This window comes from Leptonotus elevatus, chromosome 15, assembly GCF_054856555.1.
Source record: "Leptonotus elevatus isolate MCC_2025b chromosome 15, RoL_Lele_1.0, whole genome shotgun sequence".
In the NCBI taxonomy this organism is placed as follows: domain Eukaryota; kingdom Metazoa; phylum Chordata; class Actinopteri; order Syngnathiformes; family Syngnathidae; genus Leptonotus; species Leptonotus elevatus.
This window is the reverse complement of record NC_141253.1, coordinates 16170541-16192577: the sequence shown is the minus strand read 5'-3', so window position 1 is coordinate 16192577 and position 22037 is coordinate 16170541. Positions and strand designations below refer to the sequence as shown.

The 22037-nt window shown below is 38.3% G+C and overlaps 1 protein-coding gene across 9 annotated transcripts in view; it reads right to left on the bottom strand.

The window, feature by feature from the left end:
* The window catches only part of cacna1bb (calcium channel, voltage-dependent, N type, alpha 1B subunit, b), a 173467-nt gene that overhangs the window by 40547 nt on the left and 110883 nt on the right, over positions 1-22037 (bottom strand). For 7 of the 9 annotated variants that reach the window (XM_086096608.1, XM_086096607.1, XM_086096606.1 and 4 more), the window contains 11 exons: positions 17540-17612; positions 17144-17261; positions 15844-15911; positions 15667-15773; positions 13785-13847; positions 10443-11156; positions 9205-9389; positions 8792-8921; positions 6831-6960; positions 6636-6695; positions 6384-6490 (listed from right to left, as the gene is read on the bottom strand). In XM_086096608.1, the coding sequence (XP_085952734.1) occupies positions 6384-6490; positions 6636-6695; positions 6831-6960; positions 8792-8921; positions 9205-9389; positions 10443-11156; positions 13785-13847; positions 15667-15773; positions 15844-15911; positions 17144-17261; positions 17540-17612 (1755 nt within the window). The remainder of the gene's footprint in view (positions 1-6383; positions 6491-6635; positions 6696-6830; positions 6961-8791; positions 8922-9204; positions 9390-10442; positions 11157-13784; positions 13848-15666; positions 15774-15843; positions 15912-17143; positions 17262-17539; positions 17613-22037) is intronic. The other 2 variants (XM_086096614.1, XM_086096610.1) reach the window with 1 other exon arrangement.

The window sequence follows — 22037 nt, the reverse complement described above, 5'->3', positions numbered from 1 at the left end:
GCAAATCTAAATAAAGTACATGAGAATGTAGAAATATGCCTATATAAAACAGTCCCTATACATGAGTACAAGTATTAATTAAAGTTGTGATTTAGAAGTAAATTTGTAGCTTAAGGTTTGTGACTTTACTTAGACATTTTTACAGTTGATTTTCAGGTAATTGTGTTATGTGTTATTGGAAAAGTGCACTACTTGTAATTGCACTACTGTAATAGTAGCTAAAGAAATGTGACGCATAAATACTGTAAAGCAATTCATATTATTATAATACATACTTATTCTATCCATTCAATCGGAATGGTTGCCAGTCAGTCCATTCATACTCACATCCACGCCTAAGGAAAATTGTAATCATCAAATCCATTAAAAATAGCATCCGGTTATAGGCCTACAGGACACAATGTAAAATTCCTGTGAAAGTGTCTTTGGCATATCAACTGTTAGCAAGTTAGCATTTCAGTTATTTTCATTTGAAACAGCACCTGACAAACAAACAAACAGCTTTTAAGCAATAATTTCCAGTTTGGTGGGGCAGAAATTACAATAGTTCTCCAAGGTGAGCCCAACTTACAACAAATCAGGCAAATGCACCCTTTTGTGTGCTTTTTTTAAAACAGTACATTTCACTTAATTTTTCTTTTTTCTTAAGGGTTTGGTCAAATAATAACAATAGTAAAACATTATAAAACAAAAATAAACGTCCCTAATGTGTCTGAAAGAACATTAGGGCTATTACAACATAAAACATAAACAAAATATAATAATAATAATGACAAGCATATATACTACAGGTAGGATCAATGCGCTCATGGCCTCGAGGGTTTCTCAATATCTGTGACATTATGACAAGATGCTGGCTGGAGCCAACAGCATGGAGCAGCAGAGCGAGAGAGACATTTGCAGAGAGAGAAGTATTGCAGCTTTGACCGCTACCGACTCCTGTTCTGGTTTTGATGGCGAAATTGTCCCAGCGAATATTAAGTTTCTATTTCCTTTGTAGTTCTGTGCCACTGGGAACATAGCAGGCGGCGCACTGCATTGCATTACACAACCCAAGTTATCACAATGAATTTTCCATCAGATGGCGTCCCAGTAACTTGCAAAATTGACAGTGGAACTGTTATGCCACCTGACCTTTCCACATTGGCCTGATTGCTCTAAAAAACTTGACGTGTAAATAATGCAAACACCCAAGCCCACACCTCAAATTCTTCTTCGACTATCGCAATATTCCGACCAACAACACTACGATAATACTCAATCAAAGATGGTAGTTCTATGTGTTGTAACACATGGTTCAAAGGTACTGTAGGCTCAAGGAAAGGGAGAAGCGTGGTTCCACCGTTCTCCTCCCTCAGCTACAGTCTACATGCACTTCTCATGCTCACATTACTCAACTAACCGGGCATGCAAGCTGAAAAGACAATGCCAGCTCTTGTTATTCAAGGACCTTAACACGCAGAGATGGCAACAACAGTCTCCCAATAGCTTTCAGAAGGTCAGCAGTGTTTGCTAAAATAATCTAGGATCCAGGTATGGAAAGTCGTCACCACTCAGAGTGGGAGCCTTCCTGAGTTGATGTCTACTCAGAGAAGCAAATGCCTCCGTAAAATGGGATGCACATGTGAATCATGCACACGTTTAATCATAACCTGTTTGTATTAATGATTTAAGTCAGGGATTTTCGATAACACTCTTTTTTAGATGTATGAGGACTCACCAATTTTAATACTGAGTACAGATATTATCACTGCAAAAAGGACTGTAGAAATTTAAAGAAAAAAATATAGTAAAATAAGAAAATTATTACTTCAAATAAGCACAATTATCTGCCAATAGAACAAGCAAATGTTACTTACATTTACCTGCAAGATTTTGAAAAATAAGAAAATAATATTAGGCCCATATAAACCACTAGGGTCTTGAAAATAGTATTTTCAGACTAAAAGCAAGTAATGCTTTTTTTGAAGCTGTAATAAATATAACTTTAAAAAAAAAATGTACATGATTATTTTTTTTTATGCTTGGATAATTTAGCCTGAGTGTCAAGAGTGTCAAGCAGGGAGGTAACAAGTCCCATTTTCTATGTCATGACCTAGCCAGGAATTGAACTCACAACCTTCAAGTCGGATAGGCACTCTACCACTAGACCACTGAGCTGGTAGAGAAACAAGGAAAAATGAGCTTAGTAAATATAACGAAATGAACCATATTGCACTCGGCTGTTTTCATGCTATATATATATATATATACATATTTTTTCCATTCATCTTATTACTAGATTATGCAAATCTTAAAATAAGAAAACTTATGAAACCCCAGTTTCCATGTCCAGCCTTTGATGTTGGTTAGTTGTCATCTTAAAATGTGGTAAATGCTTGTTTTAATCCTCACAGTACTTAAAACTGTCTGTTAACACTCAATGCCAAAACTGCTTGATCAAATAAGATAATTAACTAATAAGTATCTTAAAATAAACACAATGATCTTGCCTGACAATTTCATTTTAAGTAAAAAAAATAACTTGTCAAATCAAAATAAGCAAATTTGGGGTACATTTAAGAAATTATATCTTACTTAAGATTTTAGTTTTTGCAGTGTACTTGTAATTTTGATAGCTAAAATTGCTATTAACACAGTAGCAGATAAATGTGAACACATACCTTCCTTCCTTTCTTTCTTTCTTTCTGATAAACGTGATCATTTGCTGATGTGTCAAACAGCAGCATCAGCCCGATACGATACCTGATTTAACAGCTGTCATAAACTGTATCTTTAATATTTGTTTCTAGTGTCAGAACAGAATAAATTAACTGCAAGTTGACCTTCTGAAAGCTAGGAAAAGGAGCTCCCAATATTGTCTCCTTGTCCTGATGTCGAAATATTGGGAAAGGAGCTATTTTTATTCTACAAAGGAAGAGGGACACATGGTCATATCCCAAGCACCTTGGGATGGAGGCCAAAACAAAACAAAAATTGAAGAGGTGGATAAGAGAAGCATTGTTTGCTTCATGTGTAAGGAAAGAAGGGAAAGGTCTTTGGACAGGCAAAAGATAGATAAGGACTGTTCCCACCTGGCCACGCTTTGTTGCGATCTGATGAGAAAAAGCAATGATAAGCAGACAAACACACACAATGAATTAACACGCAAACCCCTAAAATGCCAAAAACCAAAGGTAGAGCAAATGGATGGAACAAAATACATTTAAGCCAAATAAAATATTTAAGTAGATAACCATATGTTGTGAAGGTTGCTCAAATGATGACATCATACAGTTGGTTGAAAAAGGACAAGAGATAAGTTCTTCAAGTGGATGAAAAGGAAATCATGGACTTTTTACACTCATGTGAGATTGAAATGAAATAGTGACAAAGGTAAAGGCGATGACCCGAATACTTGACAATGAAGGGACACTGTGAATGAATAGCATGTGCAGCATGACTGACTACATTCACACTGCAACTAAGAATGAAGAAAATCAGATTTTCCTCTGGAACATCATTGTCCTGGTGGCAGACACTTTTCCACTTCAGCGCCTCAGCACTTACTAAACACCACACGACTGTTAAAGTAATAGTTTTACTCATGGATATTAAGCTGGTGAGAAACATACTGTGTCTGTATGTACTACAATAATTAAGAAACAGGCACACTGGACAAACATAGAAATAACTATAAAGAACATACATTAAAAGTGATTTTAAATATATTGGTAAAGGGAGATTTTAATATTAACCTTTGCAATGTTTCTCTCGACACTAGAACACAATAAATATCATGAGATGAACCTTACAATACAATAATTACCACAATATTGTGGGGAGGTTGTCGAGATAGAAAAAATTAACAATATTGCTATTGTTAAAAATAAATGTAAACTCATATTGGGGAGGAGGGGAGCACAATATTGTGTTTTTGTACATAATAACAGTAGTGATGAAGAAATAGGCTTGGCCATGTCATTGTCATGCGCGCCTATTGACTCAGCGGCACAAAGTATCGTGGTCTATATAATTCCCAATGTTGGTTTCGGCTGAAGCGGGCAAAATGTTTTTTGTTTGTTTGTTTTTTTGTTGTATTTTGACAGAGATGTTAAAAAATATTTGCTGGTATGACTGATTTATATGAGTGAAAACCATGCCAAAACATTCCTAATTCAAATTAAACTGCACTTATAAACTAACCACCAGAGTGTGCTAGAACTACACAAATGGAATATAACCTCAACTTTTGAACAGATGTGCTGCTTTTAATATCGTGACATGACGTGACGACAATAGTGTGGCAATTTTATTATCACGATATCACGATGTTGCCATTATCGTTACATCCCTAGTCCCTAGTATTGATTGTCAAATTGTTTTATTAAAACATATTTCGGAAATTAAACTCTCATTCTGTGCTGCTCATGAGTCCGTAAATATATTTAGCCAAACAAGTTGACTGTAGTCTTGATGATGGTTATTCAGTAGCACAGATCAGAAATTTCATTGAAGTCTTGCAATGTGAATGCAGCCTGTTACATCATATATAAGAGTTGATGAGGTAAATGATGATGATGAGCAGAGCGACCAAATGCTGGAAAGGAAGGGAGACTGCTTGACGGGTTCATGAAGAGGAAATGTTTGCGTCTGATAACCTGCTTGAGTCAATTGGAGACTTACTATTGACACTGTGTGAGTGCAGGGCCGTGCATTAGTAGTCACAGAGATACTGACAAAACCCTGAAATTGCACTTACTTTGTTTGAATTTTTAGGAAAATGCATGCTTTTAGTCATATTAATGGTACTTAATAGATTTCATTTAGCTTGTAATTGACTTTTTGTATGGTAAATGGAGCACTCATCTTTTGCATCTGCAGCAATATTTATGCTCTTATAAAAGCCTCAGCTTTTAAATTTTTTGTCTCAGCCAGTAAGGTACGAACAATAGGTCAATGCTGCCAACATTATCAGATAAAAGGAAAACTGGTAAATTTCTCTTTTTTATAGCACAAACACACACTTGTGTGCCAGTATCTCTGGTTGTTACTGATATGAGTCAGGCAGAAACAATCATTCAGCTGTGAGGTTGCAGAAGATAAATTGATTAAATCGGTAAATGATGGGCAGGAAGGAAAACAGAAGATCCAAACAGTACAGACAAGCACAGACTGAAAGACTCAAAGTTCAGGCATTACCCCATTAGGCTCCTGAAAGCAATCCAAGGTAGAAACCGAGGATAGAAGGAAAAACAATTGAAAAAGGGGGACAAATACACAAGAATCAGCAACATATAAAAGACAGAGAAGCATCCATTTATAGTTGCAAAAAGAGGAGAAAGCAGAGTGACAGAAAACAGAAGAAAAAAAAAAGATCATACAGGTGAAACTGTAAGGAGCGTTAGGACAGAACCCAAGTGAAAACAGAAAAGAATGAAAGAGAATAGGAAATCAGCTTTGCACTTGCGAGACCCAAATTGCATGTCCGTATGAGCTTCAAGGGGCTCATTAACTCGGTTTTCAAGGCCTTGGAACTATTTTGAGAAATGTTAGAAATGCACACAAATGCAAATCCCATTTCCAATGCAGTTAGGTCGTTGTGTAAAACAAAAACAGAATACAATGATTTGCAAATACTTTCTGTCTCCATTCAATTGAATATGAATACACTATAAATACAAAGATATTTAATGTCCAAACCGATCAACTTTATTATGTTTTCACAAATATTGCCTCATTTTGAATTTAATGCCTGCATCACGTTCCAAAAACACAAAATTGCAAATGATTGTATTCTGTACTTATTTATGTTTTACACAAAGTCCCAACTTCATTGGAATTGGGGTTTGTATTATACTACAAATAATTGTGACTGATGCACATCTAACATGGGAGGATCAGAATACACATAGCGCATGTTTGTGCGTTACATTTAAATACCTACAGCAATTTAATTGGTCAACAACCAAACTTAATGCTAAAAAAAAAAACACTCAAGATTTTGATTGAAAGAATAAATGTGTTTAAATTCTTACAAAACGTAAAATCAATGTTTTTACTTTAAATGCTAGTTTAATCACATTTCACAAAAAATATGTATTTACACATTAAAATTAAAATAGTGTGTTTAAGATTATTATAATAAAAAAAAAATCATATTATTTCTAATTTCCAGTTACAAGTAAAATCACTTATTCATTAATTATTAATTTAATTCCTGTAATGTAGGTCATAGGGACTAAATGTAGCATTCGGTTGAAGACATTGACATCATGATACTAAATTATCCCATTGCAGCACAAGGGTGTGACCTTGGTCGATTTGTGCCAAGTTATATAGGCACAAATCGACCATAGATGGATACAAAAAAGATTGCAAGAGTATTAAAGAAGGAGACTTACGAGCAGGCGAATGCCACAAGAGCGCCACTGACCACAATGAAGTCAAGAATGTTCCATAGGTCACGAAAATAGGCACCAGGGTGGAGGAGCAGTCCTAAGTCAATCATCTTGAGAATAAACACAGTCATAAAAACAATAGATAAAAAATACAAAGACAGATATTTTGCTTGATTCCCAACATAACAAACAAAACAAACTTGTGCTAAAACAAAATGTCACCAAAGAGTGTTTTTACTTTGACAGATTTGTTACCTTAATCACCATCTCAAAAGTAAACACTCCAGTGAAGACATAATCCAGATACTTCAGCACCTGCAAAACAGAGAAAGAAAAGATGCTGGAAAATGACAGTTATGAGATACAGTATGTGATGATGTCAAGCCCTGACAACTTCGCACTCTTCTCAACAACACCAGAATATTAAATACATTATAAAATCTGACTCACGTTGTTGCGCGGTGCATTGGATTGCACAGGATCCTCAGCTGCCAGGGCAATGCTGCTCATGGTAATGACCATCAGGATGCACATTTCAAAGTAGCGCAGGTTGACCACGTAGTGACATAGCCGCCGTACCCTGTGACAGCACACGCATGGAATTTTCAGAGAGCACACGTGAAGAGACAGCTCGAGTTCGAGTGACATGCATCCCAAACAAGCCGTGAACAATAAGCATTCCCCTTGCAGCCCAAATGATTCATCTGGTTTGTCAAGATACCTACGGGCCAATACAAAACAACTTCACTCATTCAAAGCCAAAAACGTAAAACTACGTTTTTTTAATACTTTGTCCTTTACTCCCAAAAATGTATGAATAGGTTTTTAATACTTTGTCCTTCACTCCCCAAAAATTATTTATATGTTTTTTTATGTCTGTTTTTATGCTAGAGCATACAGAAGGCTTTGATACAGCTTCTGACATGAAGATGTCGCTATGGTAGTTATTACAAAAAAACGGCTAGCAGGTGGCAGCAGAGTATAAGAGATGGGGCCATGTTACAATGTTACAACAAGCTGTTTTTGCCAGTGTTTTCAACAGGTTTGTGAATAATGATGAAACTTAGCTATATTTTAATGCTAACTGATGCAAAATGGAAACAGATACAAATATACATTTTTTTCCTGATGAAAGAAGTGACTAATCTTTCTTTTGGCAGGTTCCATATTTTTATAGCAATAGAACGGAATATTCTGTGAACCTTGCAAAATCAGCCAAAATCCAGTGAAACAGCCAGGAGTGAAGGGGGTTGCTTCAGTGAAAAGGGCTGGGAGGGAATGAGTCAAGATGCAAGCATCATCATGCGAAAGCGTAGAGCTGCCAATGTGGAGTAAACATTTTTGACTGGCAAACGTCTTTATTTGAATGAATTTGCAAGTACAATTGATCGTATTTGCAAGTATCTTCACACGTACTTGTAAGTACATTCAAACACAGTTGCACATACGTTCAAACACACTTGTAGGCTAAACGCTAAAAACTACTACAGCGTTAAAAAACATTATACCAATACATTCATAAATTAAGTACCGGTATGTAAACATTGTTTATTCATAATATTTTATGATTTTGTATCATGTCTACAGTGCTTGATTTCCGAAAATTATTTTTTCCCATGATGCCACGTCGTATGCGCATGGGCGAGTCAATACCTCGTAGCATTATGGGGGGAAATGCTAAGTTTTTAGCAGTTGCAAATACAGCACTACGTTTAAATGTATTCGCAAGTACTATCAACACGTATTTACAGGTGTGCTTGAAAGTTGACATACGGTTGGGTAATGTAAACCGCATAACTGCAAATGTACAAAAGCTAAATGTCGCATATTGACACAAAAATACTATTAATCATCACCAAAATTCACATGCACATCTCTTCTCATGTCAACTTCATCTTTTGAAAATATCAAAAGAATTGCCACAGTATTTGGGATTTTATGGGTATTAAGCCTTTTCCTCATCATACAGTGCGCTTATTAGTACTTTCAAACACAACTGTAAATATGTTTGAACTTACTTGCAAATACGTTCAAATGTATTTGCCAGTCAAAAATGTTTACTTCACATTGGATGATCCATGCTTCCGTATCATCATCATAGAGGGAATTTTGCAAAGAAAAATCAATTCTTATGTATTTTAAGGAATGAGATGTTCAAATAAAATTGCAGACATTTGCTTAGATACACTTGTACAATCTAAGGACATTCAATTATAACCTTATAACCAAAAATATGTGTATGCCCTTGTTTATGTATTATTTATTTTCATATGTCATGCTGTGAGAACATTTTGTTGACTATACTTCAACTCATATACTGTATATGAATGATTTATTAAAGCTTCCAAGCTCTTGAAATTATGCATTCAAACAAACACAAAATCTATGCCAGCTATCACCTAATGACTTACGGGTTTGTTTGTCCAAAGATGAACATGGAACTATAGGGGAGGATCTGCCGAGGCCTATTGGCGGCATCGTCGTCTTCCAGAGCTTTCTTCTCCTCGCTGACGCCGAAGTTGCCACACTCAATGTTGTTCACTAGTGTGGGAAAATATGTGCGTAATGCATTCCTCATAGCTCAAAGGACACACAACTGAAAGACAAACTATGACTATGTAATTTGAATAGTTGTTATTGCTTTCTAAATGTGGGCTGATTTTCAGCCAAGGAAACAAAGTAAAGATATCCATAACGTTTACTACAAGCATTCCTGTCTTCCCCAACCTGAAATGATTCCTCGTCAAATCAAAGTGTTAATTTCCATGCTGAGAATACTAATACTTTATTTGAATGATGTGCATAATGTGAAGGTTCTACTCACTGGGAATAATGGTGGTCTCGCCAGGTGGTGCAGTTATGGTGACAGGGATGTGAATAGTGTTGCTGTTAAGGCCGGCCTGGCTGGCTCTTGTGGAATTCTTTTGGTTATCAGCGTCTTCTTGCTTGTCTCCAAGACTCAGAGGACTAGTGGCAAGGGCCTCCTCTTCACCATCAGACTGCATCTCCCTGCGGAAAGTGATGTTTATTTTATCAGAGGTGACAATGCCTCCACTTTCAAGCACTTTCAAGGTGCTTCAGCCTCATGCAGTCAAATGAGATCCAGTATATTTTGGAGAGTGAACACAATGACCCATAACTACATTGTTTTGTTTTTGCACAGCTAATATAGGGATAAGAAACAGAGCATTTTGACGAATGTCGGTATCTGTCTTTTTTTTTTTTTATCTGATGGCCGATAAAAAGTAAATCTAAAACCCTTTTAATCTCAGGGAACTATTTATTTAAATTTTCAGTTAACTTTATAAGAGCTGCTGTTGATAAGATTTCAGGTATTTTTTAAATTTTGGGAAAAATATTGACTGTAGAAAACAATAGAGAACTATGGTATTTACTTCTTTAAGTTTCCATTTTACTTTTTAAGACGTACTGATAAATTTGGGAGCTCTTGGCAGCACTGAACATGTTAGAAATTTAAAAGGATGTCTATTGTCCAAGATCAATAACAAAAAACTTCTACATTTTGACAAGTCAGTAAAATTGTTCAATAAACAAACTTTAAGACATTACAACAAAGTCAAGATTGACATTTGTATTTTTTTTTAAATTAGACGAAAATATCCTTTTTCCCGAAAATGAATATCGGCTCTAAATATCGGTTATCGGCCTCCTTGAACACTAACAATTGGCATCTGCATCGGCCCTGAAAAAAACAAACTTATCAGTCTATCTCTCGCTAATAACATTACAAATCTTGTTCTTATCTTTGTCTGAACACTGTTGTCCCAGAAGGAAACCCTTTTTTTTCATGATTATGCAGAATAAACTGTTTGCTGAAGACATGCAGATTGAGGCCAGGGATTACTGGAACCTGTGGTCTGATAAAACCAAGAAAAATTTGGTGTCAAGCGTGTGTGGCTGTGGTCCCCCAATTGGGGGCAAAAGTTTATTAAGTGAACCATGAATGTCAACGTGTATGGTGAGATGCTGAAATGATAAAAATCCACACCACAAGACCAACACATTCTACTCCATGATAGCCGACACGACCTGGGGTCTTACCTATAACTTTTCTTGCACTTTTTGCTTTCATCTGCATCCAGAGTGGACTGAGCTCTCACCATTCGAGAGCAACGTCCTTTTCTCTCTCCATTCCCCTCCCCTCCTCTTCCCCGGCCCCTGCGCTCTCCATGGGCACCATTTGCTAATGTCCCATTTCCCTCTTTTGGCGTACGGTGTGAGTGGTGATGGCGATGCCCTCTCTCTTCCCCTCCTCCCCGCACATCAGAGATCTCCTCTTCCGGGGAGCCCGCGTGATGATGCCGCCTGCGCCTCTGCCCCTCGTCCCGACTGTGGCTACTCTCCCCTCTCTTCTCCTTAGTCTGAGCGCCGTTGCTGTTGTGATCTTTGCTCCGGCTGTGATGGGTGTGATGCCTCGACGCGCGATCACCTCCATCCTTGCCCTCGCCGTTCCTGTCCCGATGACGGTGGTGCTTCCTGGTGTGCGAATGGAAGTTGTCCCCCGTGCCGTCTTGCTGTCCTTCCTCGGGAAGCCTGTCAGGAAGGTCGCTGTTCCTGGACTCTACTACAAGGGGCCTGTCCAGGTGAGTCTTCATGTCAGGATGAAGATGGAGAACCGAGGATAGTCGTAGGCGCTCCTCAGGGTCGAGCTCGTTAAACAAAGCCTCGCTGCTCGCTCTTATGTTGTGTATCCTCAGCTGGTTGGTCCTCTGCTCCCATATTGACATGGTCTTGGCTGTTCGTTGCTGTTCCTTGCTAGATACAAAAAAATCCCACATGGAAATATCACAATTAACACAGTGTCATTTAGATGTTTTTCAAAACATGGCATATGGGCAGATTTTGGTCGCCCAAAGCTCACACACAGCAAGGTCAAATTCTATGATTGATGTTGAAGTCATAATTATCATTATCAACTGCTAAAGAACCAAACTTAGCATGTCACAAAATGATCAGTAATGCCGAGCACAAATGTCCATCACGATAGCTTTCACTAACCATGCTATTGTATGTACTGAAATGTACAGAAATGTAAACACAGTGCTACTAAAGGTTCAGACTTTGAAAAAAACACGTAAAACCAGAAAGCTGTGAAATGAGAGCATATAATGCCCCAAACTCCAGTACAGTACAGTACAGTACAGTACAGACTATATATATATATATATATATATATATATATATATATATATATATATATATATATATATATATATATGTACCCATGCATGCCATAGTCATGAAAACACCTCAGATTTTTCCCTATTCCCTTTTTACCAGCAATTTTGGTAATCCCTCTTCCTTTAGCAAACAAGTATACTGATGAAAACAAAGCACTTTCTCTCAGACATTCCTCCTGCCCAGAGGGATCCACAGCCTAATATAATAATGTAATTTACTGCCTGAGGGTCAAATGTAATGTGGTGTAAGTATTTCACGTTGAGGTTTTTATGAGTTGAAAGCAAAAACAATTCCCTTTAGTTGTGCTTCGAATTGGACTGGTTGGAAAAATTTGGACTATGAGTCCCCATAGCTTTTGATAGAAGAAGATGTCCACACAATTGAACAGTCAAGATGTCATCTGTTAGGACTTTCCAACATAAACAGAATTTTTGCATGGTGTGGAACCAAGGACTGTTTTAGTTCTATGAAAAAAATACAGTATACAATCCCTACTCCCATTCTTATTAATGCATTCATTAAATGAGTGTGTGTGTGGGGGGGGGGGGGGGGGATCCTCTCGTCCTCTTGTTTTTTAACCGTACTAGAATAAAGTGCAATTGCACATCTACTACAGTAGGTGGCAGTGGAGCTTATATAGGTGTAGCAATTTTATAGACAAATTATACTATTTATAGCAGTGGTGGAGAATTAAAGTCAGGGGGGTTCTTCCCCCTAGAGCTGCGTACCAAAAAATAATTGAAAAGCACTGCCTTTAAGTTGAGCCTTTCCAATCGTTCATTCTCACTCTAATGAGACAAACTGTGAGCAAGGGTTATTGAAATAAAATACAATCATAACAATATTATTCTGAAATTTAAACAAATTATGTAATTTATAAACTAGTCAGGAAAAACATAGATGCTGCTATAAAGTAAAAACATCTCAACTATTCATTAAAATTACATTTGACAGATCCCTTACTTTAAATAGACATTTTCCTGTTGTGTCTTTGAAGACTGCTGAGATTAGCGTTAACTGGATTGAGTAGGCTCACATCAAATATGGAACGTGGCAAAAGCAACTTCAGTGGAAACAATTTTTTAAACAGTATTTGCTGCCCTAACGAGTCTACTGTGTATATATTATTAAATGTTCATGGATTTCTGAAGAAAAGCCAATCTCTTCTTATCTAGCATTGTTTTTGTCTTCTCTTCTATCTATTATGATTCCATTGCTAACATGTTCACTCCAACTATCATACAATCATTCAGTATATCCTATGTCAACTGTTGCAGACATGGCATGCCTGTATCCAACATGTATGACAACAATATGAGTGAAGACACAAATGGGTGGAATTTGAAGGGCTTTTGATGTTTTCTTATTTCAATTGAATCCCCCAAAAATCTATTCCTGCTGTGTCTAAATCATTTATTTACATGGTAATTTTTTGGTTATTTAGGTTTGTTCCATCTAGTCACCTGTACCTCAAGATTCGTCGGGCAGGGGTAGAGTAGATACTATAACTCCTGAGAGACAGACAGAAGACATACACAGAGCAGACAAACAGAAGACACAAAGGAAAGGTTTCCACACGCACACTTTAGCAACACACACGAGCTGTATTTCCCTGAGAGAAAAGTGACAGAGACAAAGACACTGAAAGGATCAAATTATTCATGTGAGATACATTTAAGACACCACAAAGCATATAAATGAAATAGTTTTGTGTTGTCTCAAATAGATGTCCAATAGCTAGCTTCCCTAAACTTATTTATAACCGTAATACATTCAGACACCACACAGCAATGCTTGTGTTTACACAGACAGCAATAAGCAAGCTATTGGCTTCACTGCAGACAGTGTTGTAGTTAATTAAATCATTTTCAAGTATTAAACAAAAAGTTCAGAAATGTGTGTTTGGTAGATTATTGTTATTATTATTGTTTCAGGCTTATACATTTTTTATTGTTGGGAAGATTTTTTTTCCACTTTAAATAACGTGGCATTTGTGAACAGCATGCATATGTGTGTGCTGTGTGCTCTGTATGATGTATTTGAACAACAATCTACTTTTCCAACAATAAGGACAAGACAGACAACAATTTGGATTTGTGGAGCCCCAGTGAAAAAGAAGAGCAAGCTCATTCTAAAAGGTAGTAAGTCTGAATGGGAGAGGCGACAAGGAAGAGAATATTGTAACAGAGAGTGATAACTCACAGTGACTGAATGCTGTTGATGGACGACCTGCGAGAGATTGCATCTCGATTTTGCTTTACAAAACTGTACATGCAGAACAAAAAAACAAAAGAAAAATGAGACACAAATATGAAGGGAAAAGGTGGCTCCTCAGTCTGTCCACCTGTTCCCTTCGAATTTACTCAAAAGGACAAATCTGTGCAACTACTACTTTGCAAACACCATCACAAATTTGTAAGCAGACAGTTTTTTTTTTTTTAAGAAAAGCAGAAACTGAACCTAAAACCTAGTCAAGGGTTTCAATCCAAAGACATTTTCAATTTTCATTTGTGGCAGCAACTATCTGAATGGTTTGAAAACAGTCCTGATTGGAATTTTGTCAAGAAAATGCCATGCAATGAAACCCAGAGTTTGCAAACAAAAACAGTACATTTCAAACAAAAACAGTTGCTTATGAGCCAGCTCAACAATGTGTCACCACACTAGTCACTCTCAAACATTTGGACAATACTGGATGTTAATGCACATGAATTTAATAGTGATGATGGGATAAGGGGGAGGGAGATAAGGCAGGGCTGCTCACCAGTGTTTTCTCCAGTTGAACCAGCCCATTTTTTGTGAGGTGGATAGCAATTAAGCAGAGGCTGCAGGCCAAACAACTTCATTTTGTCTAATCTTTTTCAACATGTACAATAATATACATGTGTGTGTGTGTGTGTGTGAGTGTGTGTGTAATGATCAATGATCCATTTGGTATAAAGAGAGAATGTAATGTAAAATAGTAGCCTACAAATACTTTATTACTGAGTCACATTTTGTAATTGTAGGCTACTTAAAGTATACCAAATAAACACTTAATTTGCTCCCGTGGATTTAATATCAAGTAGTAAATTACAATGTTATTTTCTGTAAAAAATACTTTAGGGTTTACTAAAGTACTACTTTTTGGGTACTTTACAAAATAATAGATACATCTATATTTTGTAGTATATTTCATTTTGTTTCCATTACAAATTGAGGTAAATGATTATACAAACAAACACTGTCTCGCGTAGTCCTTTTAGACGCCCCCACCCCCCACCCCAACTGCCTCAAATACCAGATGAATAGAAAATTAGTATTTCATTTTTTTTATCTTGTTAAAAGAATGAAGCCAATTTCAGGAGTAAGTCTTTTCTTTGCATGTTGTACATCTAAAACCCTCCGCACACGAAGCGATATGGCGGACCTCCACTGAACACTCGCCCAGTGTGCGGGGTTCAGCCACAAAATTCCACAAGTGACCGAGACTCAGATTATGGTTTATGGCGCTTCAAAATATGAAATGCAGTTGCGCAATGTGGTGATCTTGCAGATTATAGCCAATCAAAATGCACAGAAGCTTTCACACAGTCATCCATTTCCAGGTAACACTTCTGGTAAATATGTATGCAAGCGGCATACCTACCGCACCAGTTCCATTCAAGTGAACGGGAGCGAGCCCTGCCTTTCAGTAAGTCCCCATTTTTCGTCTTTGTTTTTGTTTATTTATTTATTATATATTATTTTTTATTTTATTTTATGGGTTAAAAAAAACAATGAGCATCTACGCAATACAGGCTTGCCTCGATCACATCGTAGTGAGTCCGTATAGTGAATTGCGCAATGTGCGGGGGTGAGGAGCACTGTCTGCTGCTTTCTTAACTGACTGTAAAGATGAACAGGGGGGTGGGGCTGGGGGTGAAAAACCTAAAACAGGATCACTCTCCGAGGTAGTGAAGATGAGAGTAAACAAACACAAACTCAGACAGAATTACAGTAGATGGACTAAAAGGATGACAACACTGAGAATGACAAAATAAAGTTTCTTCGGGGTTATGTAAGAGAATGATAGTGCGTAGGGAGATGATGCACCAATACTTACGCAGCTATTGAGATGTTGGCTGCTGACATGGGACTGACTTCCTTCACCTCCAAAGCCTTCTGCAGAGCGAGTTTCTTATTGGCTGCCTCCTCCTGTTCTTCTTCATCCTTTAGCCAAGTGGCAGTATTACGCATTGCAGTTGTATGTATTATGTTAGAATAGAATGCCTGAACCTACCTTTGTCAGTTCCTGCGCATTTGCAAGATTATCAACAGCGATAGCCAAGAAGACATTCAGTAGGGTGTCTGAGGAACAACACAACTCAGGAGAAACTATGGACTTACTTTGTGACAGATTAGATTTATCATAAGACATTTTGTGAGGGCATATCTAAAAGCATAACTATGAAACAGATAGAGTAGACAAAATTTGATAATTTCATCTATGAATCCAGAAAATATTTGTGAGGTCAGAGAACACTTATCTGAAGAGGGCCTTGGCTCTCAATCTCAAAGGTGCTTGATAGTGCAGAGCTCAGTCAAGTTCTTCCGTAAACATGCTTGTATGGACCTTGCTTTATGCAGTGGGTCACAGCCATGCTGACAATGGCCTGCACTAAACGCCTCCCACAGCGTTCGAAGCAGGAGTGTATAAAATGTCATAAGAAAAAGTATGTGAACGCTTGGGAATTATTTAAATTGGTCATAAAATGTGTTCTGATCTTCATCTAAGTCACAATAAACAGTTTTCATAAACGATTACTTTTCAAACTATTACAGTATATCTTTCCATGATTTTATTGAACGTAACATATAAACGTCACAGTGCAGGATGGAAAAGCATGCAAATCTTTGGATTCAAGTGGTTGACCATTCTTGACGATAAACTCAACCAAGCGTTTCTACTAGTTGCAGATCAAACCTTTACCACGGTGAGAAGTCATTTTGCCCCATTTCTCTTTGCAAAGCTGATTCAATTCAGCAATACTTTTTAGATTTCTGGTGTTAACCATTCTCTTGGTGTCATGCAAAGCATCTCAATCAGTTTAAGATCAGGACTGTGACTTGGCTATTTTCTTCTGTTAATGCCATTCGGTTGTTGACTTTGGGTTGCTGTCACCCATTACCCATCTTGTGTTGAGCTTCAATTAGCTGACAGATGGTCTTAAGTTTTGCTGCAAAATGTCTTGACAAACTTGGGAATTCATTTTTCTGTTGATGATAGTAATCCACCCAGGCCCTGAGGAAGCGGAGCAGTTCCAACCGGTGATCCACCTCCCCCACATTTTTAGTAGTGGTGTGCTGTACCTTTTTTCTCTAAACTTAGTTGTGTGATCCTTCCAAAACACCCTTTCTGGCCAATTTATGGAGAAATCCAAGTCATCTCAAAGGGTTTATATAAAATCTTAACCTTACAAACTTTAACTTGGCTTCTAATGAAGTAACCAAACGGGTGGTGTATTTTTCTCCTCAGCGACTGCTCAAATAAAAACATGACCCCAAAATGATTGAAATACAGTTTTCTAATAAGAGGATACAGTTTCCAAAAAGTGTAAGGACAATGAAGTAGACTGAAGAGAACATTCCACGACGGACACCTCCTTGTGACTCGATGCCATGGTACATCACCGCATTCCAGTCCTCCCCCGTTAAAATCTGAGTGAGTCAAGACAATTCCAATGAATGACACTTGGCTTGTTCGAGTACTGTGCGGAACTTAATAGGTTCGCAGCATTAAGGGTTGTGAAAACAGGCTAATTAAGGGATTATAAGTGAGCTGTCAGGAGGCAAAAAGGTACACAGAGTAGTAATTTCTTCTTATTAACATGACTGATAATAATCTTAGAGCTTCCATTAAATCAAGGTTTTCTCATTTTCGAGATGAACCGTGTGTGTGTGTGTATGTTACCATCCTTATATTTGGGCTGTCCCACCTGAAACACAGTGAGGATGGCGGCTGGGAAAGTATCAAAGTTTGTTGTTGGCGTTTCATCCTCAAAGTTAAATCTAAATGAAAGCAGAAAGAGAAAAAGGATGATGAGGGAGCAACTCAACTTGCATGTCAGTAAGTAGAGTGCATCAATCCAAACTATGTTTTAAACATTGCCCAAGTCCTCGAAAAAGCTGTTAAGTTCTGAGTTGTGCCTACAAGCATACAGTACATACATACAAATGAATGTGATGACATAATCTCCTCTGTCAAGCTTTGTGTCTGGTAATACAGTAAACATGCAGTAGCTCAGCGGATTGCATATCCACACTGTCACAATAATAGCCTAAGGCTAGGTTCACGCTGCAGGCAAATGCGACCCAAATCCGATTTTTTTTTTGCCCCTATGCGACCTATATCAGATTTTTCTGAACGGCTCAATTCAGATTTTTTCAAATCCGACCTGGGACACTTCAGCCTTGTTTCCACCCACGGTATCTACCCTACTCTACTCTGCTCTGCTTTACTTGGTTCTACACCAAAAAGCAGTGCGTCACCACTGCCATGGCCACCACCCGGGAGCCCCTCCTCACCTCGCCAGTGATGTCATGCTAAAGCGACTGCAGCTAGCGTGCACTGCACACACAGGCAAAAACAATGGAGAGCGCAGATGTTTTTTTTTTTAACCCAGTGCTTGGTTTGTGGCTGTTTATTTCAGCCAGAAGACATTGAATGAATATTGCAGTAACCAGAAGACTGCATTCAATAATGTTAAAAAGGTTTGCACCTACTCAAAAGTTCAAGCATTAATCTGTTAGGAAGCCATTGTTGTCCTCTCTTTGTCGTTAATGGCAGCTGCTTTCCCGGGGTGGTGGTTTGTACAGCTTCCCATTGATGATGACGTGGCGGCCGGGGCTCAGGGTGTAGAGACGGTCTTTCAGTAACCATAAGGTCGGCTGTTAGATCCCCACTCTCCCCAAGTCATGTGTTGTTGTGTCCTTGGGCAAGGCACGTCACACACATTGCCTCCAGTGCTACTCACACTGGTGTATGGAAGGTGCGAATGTTTGGTGGTGGTCGGTGGGGCCTGCCCCATCCTGCCCCTAGTTAAAAAGCTTACCTCCACCACAGTGTGAATGTGTGAGTGCATGAATAATGTATCCATTCCATTGTAAAGCGTCTTTGAGTGTCTAGAAAAGCGCTATATAAATCCAATGCATTAATATTATTATTATTATTATGTCTCGCACCAAAAATTGGCCTCCAAAATGATTTTGGAACTGGGGTACTTTTTTTTAGAACCGCGAAGGAGCAGGTACCAGAAAAAGCGAGTAGAGTAAAGCCGGTTGGTGGAGACAAGGCTAAATGCACAGCAGAGTAGAGTAGAGTAGAGTAGATACCGGCGGTGGAAACAAAGCTTTTCATGTGGTCCTAGATAGGATACATATCTGAATTTTTGCAATGCGATCTCCGTCTGAACAGCCAAGTCGCATGTATCCAACCTATACGTCATCAAAAACCAAATATGTGCTCTGTGCACACGGGGTAGCTTTCTCAAGAAACTACTGTACTACCAATCATCCATGAAACTGCAGTTTTTTCGAGTAACAGTGATGACATTATTTGACTTGAGTTGAATGCCACTTGAAACTTGAAACATAAAGTGGACATTTATAGCTGTAATAGTCATTCAATCACAAAAACGGTTCATTTATAGCATGTGGCAATGATGTGAGGACATTTTTAGTAGACTTCTTCCTGAAATAAGATTGAAAAGTTTTCATTTCCCTAACATAGTTCAACCTCCTCCCGCATCGCTCCTCTCTTGATGAGATGATAAAAAGATAAACCTCTACACGCTTTGACCATATTTACTTCCGTAAACACGACGACGTGAGTGACGTTGTCTCTTCTTCTGCACATGCGGGTCACCTAATTTGACAAAAATATTTTAAACATTAAAACATTTAAAACATTTCCTGAGGATGCTGGGCACCTCTGCTAAAAACACCGACTTATATATAGTGGACTAAAAATGCAGCTTACTCGCCTTTGCGAGACGTGAAGCCACCAGTGGCCATCTTACGCTGGCACTCGCTACGGCCGCCTAACTTGAATACGGGTATTTCTCTATTGTGTTTTCAAGTTATTTTCTGCCTCTTCGGTGAAAATGCCACCGTGTATGGTATACGGTTGTACTAATAAGACTCGGAAAAGCGCTACATGAGAATGCAATTACACGATCTGAGGCATGCATGTGCAGAAGGTCTGCTATTTTTATTCGCTGCCTAGGGCAACTACACTATGTCAAAATAGGTAGGAAGGGCCCACACATTGCTTTTGCAGCATAAATTGGTTCTTTTCACTGTCAATTATGGTCAGGTTTGCCTTACCTCAGAAATGTGCTTGATTGCTTGACTGTGATTCGCTGGTACAGCGAGGAGTTTTGTTTTCCCAGGCTAATCTTTGAGAGCTACACAACGATTCATCTGTATCATGTTGTCAGAGCCATCAACAATGAAAGCAAAGCCCATCAGAAAAAATAATGTTGTGTAAACCTAACCATGTAAGTCACAATCCACCATGCTGAGTTATTGGTCAATGGAAACTGTGAAGTTAGTTCTTTGAGAGGATCCGTACAAAGATCCCAATGTAAAACACGTAACAGTGATTTCAGCGAAAATTGAACAGAAGTGGTCAGTAACAGTGGCAACATAAGATGGCTGCTCTCTGGCTTCACTTGCGAGGGGCCAATTGTTAATCCATTCATAAATATGTTAGTGGCTAAAAATGGCTACATTTTTAGTTGAACAGATAATTCAATTCTAGCCCTGAAATTAAATGATGAATAAATATATATCCATATTTGGTTCATTTTTTTGTATTTTCTGAAGTAATTCATTGAACGACCAACCATTATTTTAGAAGGATCATGATATGTAGTTTTGTTTCATTTCCCAGTGCCTCTAAAACCCCTCCCCGTATCTCCTATTATTGCAGAAAGAGAATTAAGGTAGTTGAGTAATGACAAAATGAAAAAGTTGCCAGGAGGCCACTCGAAAGTGTGATAGCTTTTTGCTGCCATTTTGCCTTAATTCTAAAGTTGTAAAATTGACAGAATCAGCTATGACAGTCATACAATTCTATATGTGTGCAAGATGTGGGGATGAAAATAAGTCTTTAAAAACGAGGAGAGGATGTGGTGCACTTTGTTACCACAAGACCACTTTGGCCATTAGCACCAAATTGCAGCCTGCTTCTTCCTCTCAAGAAGATCATGCGATAGATGCATGTTTGGGTGTGTGTATGTTGAGTGCATATATTTTATCCATGCAGACTACATCTCTCTCTCTCTCTCTCTCTCTCTCTCTCTCTCTCTCTCTCTCTCTCTCTCTCTCTCTCTCTCTCTCTCTCTCTCTCTCTCTCTCTCTCTCTCTCTCTCTCTGTTTTTTTTTTAACATAGAATACAGGATATGAAGAGATTTACAGAACAGTAAAGCTCAACTATGATCAGCCAGCCATAGCCAGCTCTCATGTGCACTCTACATGCATCACATGAAGGAAATGGGGAAAAAGAGGGGTGTGCGGAAGTGAATTAATGGAGAGTGGGGAGGGGCATCTACTGTAATTCAATAAGCTTTGCCTCCTTTGGTATGGCATCATATTGTCTCTGCATGCTCGTTTCCTTTCACCATTGTCTCCCTTTGTCTGATCACGGCAACCTCCAGCACATTCACATCTTTGGTCCATTTCTTCCCAACCCTTCCTCGCCTTCCTAATGCTCCCCACCACTGCATTCACGCCATTGCCTCTCCCACTTTATTGTGGATTAGCGGGTCCACTGCAGGCCGTTGGCCGCTGTGCTTGTGAATTCTGACCTCTGTTTACTACGATAATGGGGATTGGGAGCGCTCATTCAAATGGCACCCACAGAGACTTCATTAAATAAATTCGAGAAGCACAGGTCACATGGGTCCAAACTCAACCCTCGCTAATTCCCTCACCTAGCATTTTAAATGGTTTATGCAATACATGGTGCATATTTGTTTGCTGGAGATAAAAGGGTCGTTCCATGCCAAACCACCCAGGAGGTTTAACAAAAAAAGATTTTGATTTTAATAGAACTTGGTGTATGTACTTGCTGATGGTGATGGCAAGACTAAATGTCAAATTTGAGGTCAATCAGAGCATGGGTTTGGGAGCTACGGCCTGCTGAATTGGACATTTTCTGCAAAAAAAAAGGCTGTTGTCAACTTCCTTTGAACACTTATATCTCAGGAAATAGAGAATATTGAACATTCATTAAAAGTTTAATATTCATTGAACAGACTGAGGGTATGGATACGTTGACTACTTATTGGCGCTAAAAAATAAATAAAAAGCCATATTTGAAACTTTTATATGCTTCAGAGAACATGTGTGAGATTGAATTTCATGACAAATGTTGTTAAGACCATGTGATCCTCAAGGTCAACTAAAACAAAGGTCAAAAGCTTACTAAA